The sequence below is a fragment of the Trichomycterus rosablanca genome, chromosome 11, assembly GCF_030014385.1.
Source record: "Trichomycterus rosablanca isolate fTriRos1 chromosome 11, fTriRos1.hap1, whole genome shotgun sequence".
Lineage (NCBI taxonomy): Eukaryota > Metazoa > Chordata > Actinopteri > Siluriformes > Trichomycteridae > Trichomycterus > Trichomycterus rosablanca.
Window position 1 is genome coordinate 30157110 of NC_085998.1, and position 5211 is coordinate 30162320.

The window sequence follows — 5211 nt, forward strand, 5'->3', positions numbered from 1 at the left end:
GAAACGCTGGGATTGGCTCCAGCACCCCCCGCAACCCTAATTGGATAAGCGGATAAGAAAATGAATGAATAAATTTTTCGATGCAGCGGCGGAAAGTGTTAAGTCACAATTTTTTTCTAAAGTAATCCCAAGCCCAAAGACCCAACGTTTTTAATTAAGCTTCTGTCCTATGTTTCTGAATTTCGTGATTTCAGCAGTTCTAATCTACATGTTTGTTTTCCTTATAGATGCTTTTGACCGCGAGTATAAAACAGCGTATGATCGTCTGACCCCCAGCCAGGTCAAGCTGACTCACAATTGCGACCGGCCACCCAGCGCTGGTGTCATGGAGTGTAGACGGACATTTGGGCTGCCAATTCTGTGATCTGTCTCCTCTATCATTTTCCATTTCTCGATCACTAAGAGGAACAGACATGTAGTCTGAGACTGCCAAAGACGATGGATTCACCTGTACCAAAGCTGCATTTGGTTCTAAACTGAGCCATTTACAACATGTGTGTGGCCAGTTCAACCCCATTCACTGTGTACCAACTGTGAACAGTACGGCTTTAAAACACTTTGTGTGTTTACTACGCTAAACATCTCATTCTGAAACTCTGGCCCATGTTCATTAGCTTAGCTCCACTCAGGTTTTGTTTAATACTGATGGTAGGTTCATCATACATTAGGAGCAATATTAGTTAGTGCTCAGGTCACAGCATCATTTTTATTGGATCACATCGAGAGAAGTGGAAGTGGTTTTGGGACCAGTGGCAGCAAGACAATTTGTTAAGCCCCTTTCACACTGATAACCGGGTATTTATGTAATTTGGGTAACCCATGCTGACAAGATACCATTTGTTTTTATAGCCATAGCTTCTCTTCAGTCAAACTGTACTTGATCCAGAAGTGATTGGCATTGAACAGCTTTGTTCTTTAAATAAACAGCATACAGCTCTTTTATTTCTTAATCACTATCATTTGACATCTGAATACCTGTAAATAAATACTAATGTTTAAGATCACCATCATTTGTTTAGACATAATTCAACAAATTATATTATGGCTCAACCCAGGAAACTGCAGTGTCTATACATTTCACTCACTAAATTACAGGTAAATTCCCAAATGCATGTGTGAAAGGGGTATTACTCACATTTAGTGCCCGTAGTATAAAAAAAGCACAAAGAACAAACCCTAACGCGAATTATAAACATTCCTTTCCTAGTATTATAGTACTATAGTATTTCTGTACATAGACCGTAATTCTATTAGATTGTTTGTAATATAAAGGTATATTTTACAGTTTGTATTTGTTATAGCTGATTTGTCATTTGTAAAGGCAGAACCTTGCGTTGTATCGGCTTTAATTTGAAAGCGTAGTGTTTGTGAGTTGGGTCCTGGAGACCACTGTTGTGATATCTGTGAAACGTACAGTGTTTTTAGTAGGTGAGGTACTGAACTGGACCAAATCAGGTGTTAATTCACGAATTTTAAGACTGTTTACATAGTGAGTGAGAAAGTTAACTGTAATAATTGATTGATTTTGCAGTTATTAATTCAGCAGTGAAAAAAAAAACTTACTGTTTTATTACAGTTAACTAGAACAATGCCTTATTAAAGGTCATATGAGCTGTTAATACAATTGATCTCTTAATAAAAAACACAGATGGTTAAAAATTACATGGACAGTTACACAAAATCTAAAATATGAATATACACTTATCAGCCATAACATTAAAACAACCTCCTTGTTTCTACACTCACTGTCCATTTTATCAGCTCCACTTACCATATAGAAGCACTTTGTAGTTCTACAGTTACTGACTGTAGTCCATCTGTTTTTCTGCATGCTTTGTTAGCCCCCTTTCATACTGTTCTGCAATGGTCAGGACTCCCAGGACCATCACAGAGCAGGTATTATTTGGGTGGTGGATCATTCTCAGCACTGCAGTGACACTGACATGGTGGTGGTGTGTTAGTGTGTGTTGTGCTGGTATGAGTGGATCAGACACATCAGCGCTGCTGGAGTTTTTAAATACCATGTCCACTCACTGTCCACTCTATTAGACACTCCTACCTAGTTGGTACACCTTGTAGATGTAAAGTCAGAGACGATCGCTCATCTATTGCTGCTGTTTGAGTTGGCCATCTTCGAACCTTCATCAGTGGTCACAGGACGCTGCCCACGGGGTGCTGCTGGCTGGTTATATTTTTGGTTGGTGAACTATTTTCAGTCCAGCAGTGACAGTGAGGTGTTTTAAAACTCCAGCAGTGCTGCTGTGTCTGATCCACTCATACCAGCACAACACACACTAACACACCACCACCATGTCAGTGTCACTGCAGTGTTGAGAATGACCCACCACCCAAATAATGCCTGCTCTGTGGTGGTCCCGTGGGGGTCCTGGCCATTGAAGAACAGCATGAAAGGGGGCTAACAAAGCATGCAGAGAAACAGATGGACTACAGTCAGTAATTGTAGAACTGCAAAGTGCTTCTATATGGTAAGTGGAGCTGATAAAATGGACAGTGAGTGTAGAAACAAAGGGGTGGTTTTAATGTTATGGCTGATCAGTGTATATATGAATAACATGAAGTGCAATGCTTCATAAGGTTGGATTTTGTTTTCAAGAGAATACCTTAATCATCACTTATGATTGGTAAAACAGTTCTAAAAATTATATGTACTCATTTTTATAGCATATAAAAATCATTTTGTATAAAAATCAAGATTTATCTGTGAAGGTTGGAAGTCCTTGACAACCCTGATAGCTTATTTACTACATGAGCTGGTTAGTGTTTTGTTTTAGGCTTATACTGTATGTTAGGTAAGTCTGTTTATTCTACAACTATAGATGTGTTTATGATATGGCAGATTACTGCTATTGAAACATGCTATTCCAGTATAAGTATAATCAATCACCTATGCCTATTATAACGGGTATAATTATATAAATAAACTGTTTGTGGTACTATTAAAAATGACACGTTATTTAGAGACGAAATACACAGATGTAGAGCACATGAGCACTTAAGTCTGTTAAATGATGAACTTGGATTAAATTTACTATTTATTTTTGCATTGCTTACTCTAACTTTGGCATTAATTCAACATTAGAACAGTGCGATTAAGTGTCCACATTGTTTTATTACGTTGCATACAGTGATTATTCTGTACAATCATTCTAAAACCAAAAGGAAACAAAATAAAACACTGAATCCTGAGTATTAAAGGCGACTCAGTTTGACCAGATGCTGTGCAAATCTAAAACTGACTTGCCTCAACACTGCCAGTGGTAGTCTAGTGTGTTTCTCTATTCCATGTGCACTAAATCCTCTCACAGCATCAGGTGTGAGGCTTAAATTGAATTTAAAATGTACATAAAACATCTTAACATCAGAGTATGACTGAAACTTGATTATAAATTGTTTGGTTTTTTTCCATTTGTAAGCTAATGTACTGTAATGTTTTGACCTGATGCATTTACACATATCCTTTCTGTCCTTATTCTATTTATATTTGTACATTCTTTATTTCGCCAGATCAATCAGTGATCTGTGGAAGATGTTTATAACTGTAAATAAACTCACCCAAACGTTCACTGTTATCTTATTTATTATTTATTAGGAACCGAGTTTATGAATGTCAATACAATGAACCATTTCTCCTGCTGATTTATTTGGTTTCACTCCTGTTGAATGTTTTAACAATACATAAAGAAGTACATCCTCTCACAGTTAACTATATCTAACTTGAAAATAAAAAAGAAATTCTTAAATTATATCAATTGTACTTGATTATACAAAATGTGTTTTTATTGCAGCATGAATGTGAATACCAGCAATTACAATAAACATCATGGGCTCATGTAATCATATCACTACTGACATTGGGAATTTTTTGTATGATTTAATTGATAAAACATTATAGAACATGATATTTTAGATCCACATATATCTGCACACACATACTGCACCAGAAATTAAAATGAATACTTGTTAAGTTTTAACATGGTCATTTAGGACAGCCCATGCTTAAGCAATTACTACTCTACATCAGCATACATATAATCCAACAATAAACCATCACACATCTAAATTAATCTGTATATATATATATTACATTATTACTTAAAGGGAGCCAAAGTAGTTTCTATTTAAAAGCCCTTACAAACCACCACAGTGTTTTAATCACACAACATCCACAAATGTGTAAGGAAGAAAGCTGCTTTATTTACTCTGCCTGTTAGATAGAGAATATACACTGATCAGCTATAACATTAAAACCACCTCCTTGTTTCTACACTCGCTGTCCATTTTATCAGCTCCACTTACCATATAGAAGCACTTTATAGTTCTAAAATTACTGACTGTAGTCCATCTGTTTCTCTACGTGCATTTTTAAGCCTGCTTTCACCCTGTTCTTCAATGGTTAGGACTTTCCCAGGACCACCACAGAGCAGGTATTATTTAGGTGGTGGATCGTTCTCAGCCCTGCAGCGACACTGACATGGTGGTGATGGAGTGTGTGGAGTTTTTAAATACTGTGTCCACTCACTGTCCACTCTATTAGACACTCCTACCTAGTTGGTCCACCTTGTAGATGTAAAGTCAGAGATGATCGCTCATCTATTGCTGCTGTTTGAGTTGGTCATCTTCTAGACCTTCATCAGTGGTCACAGGAATCTGCCCACTGGGCGCTGTTGGCTAAATATTCTTTAGGTTGGTGGACTATTATCAGTCCAGCAGTGACAGTGAGGTGTTTAAAAACTCCATCAGCGCTGCTGTGTCTTATCCACTCCTACCAGCACAACACACACTAACACACCACCACCATGTCAGTGTCACTGCAGTGCTAAGAATCATCCACCACCCAAATAATACCTGCTCTGTGGTGGTCCTGTGGGGGTCCTGACCATTGAAGAACAGCATGAAAGGGGGCTAACAAAGCATGCAGAGAAACAGATTACTACAGTCAGTAATTGGAGAACTACACAGTGCTTCTGTGAGTGTAGAAACAAGGCAGTGGATTTAATGTTATGGCTGATCAGTGTAATTATAGTTTCATTTTTAGCCCATGTATTAGAAGAACAGACACTAACATTCCTGCTAACTAGTATGTCACCATTTATGGGGCCTCAGTTCATCCTACAGTGCCAAAAATACACTGGAAACCTTTGATATGATTGCAAATCTTATTTTATGTACAATAGTAGAATCAACCAGTAA

General features: G+C 37.6%; 1 protein-coding gene across 2 annotated transcripts in view; it reads left to right on the forward strand.

Moving 5' to 3' along the window:
- Positions 1-1287, forward strand: part of dennd4a (DENN/MADD domain containing 4A) — a 62139-nt gene extending 60852 nt beyond the window's left edge. For both annotated transcript variants that reach the window (XM_063004152.1, XM_063004153.1), the window contains one exon: positions 228-1287. In XM_063004152.1, coding sequence (XP_062860222.1) covers positions 228-364 — 137 coding nt within the window. In that variant the 3' untranslated portion in view covers positions 365-1287. The remainder of the gene's footprint in view (positions 1-227) is intronic.
- Positions 1288-5211: the final 3924 nt, after the last annotated feature.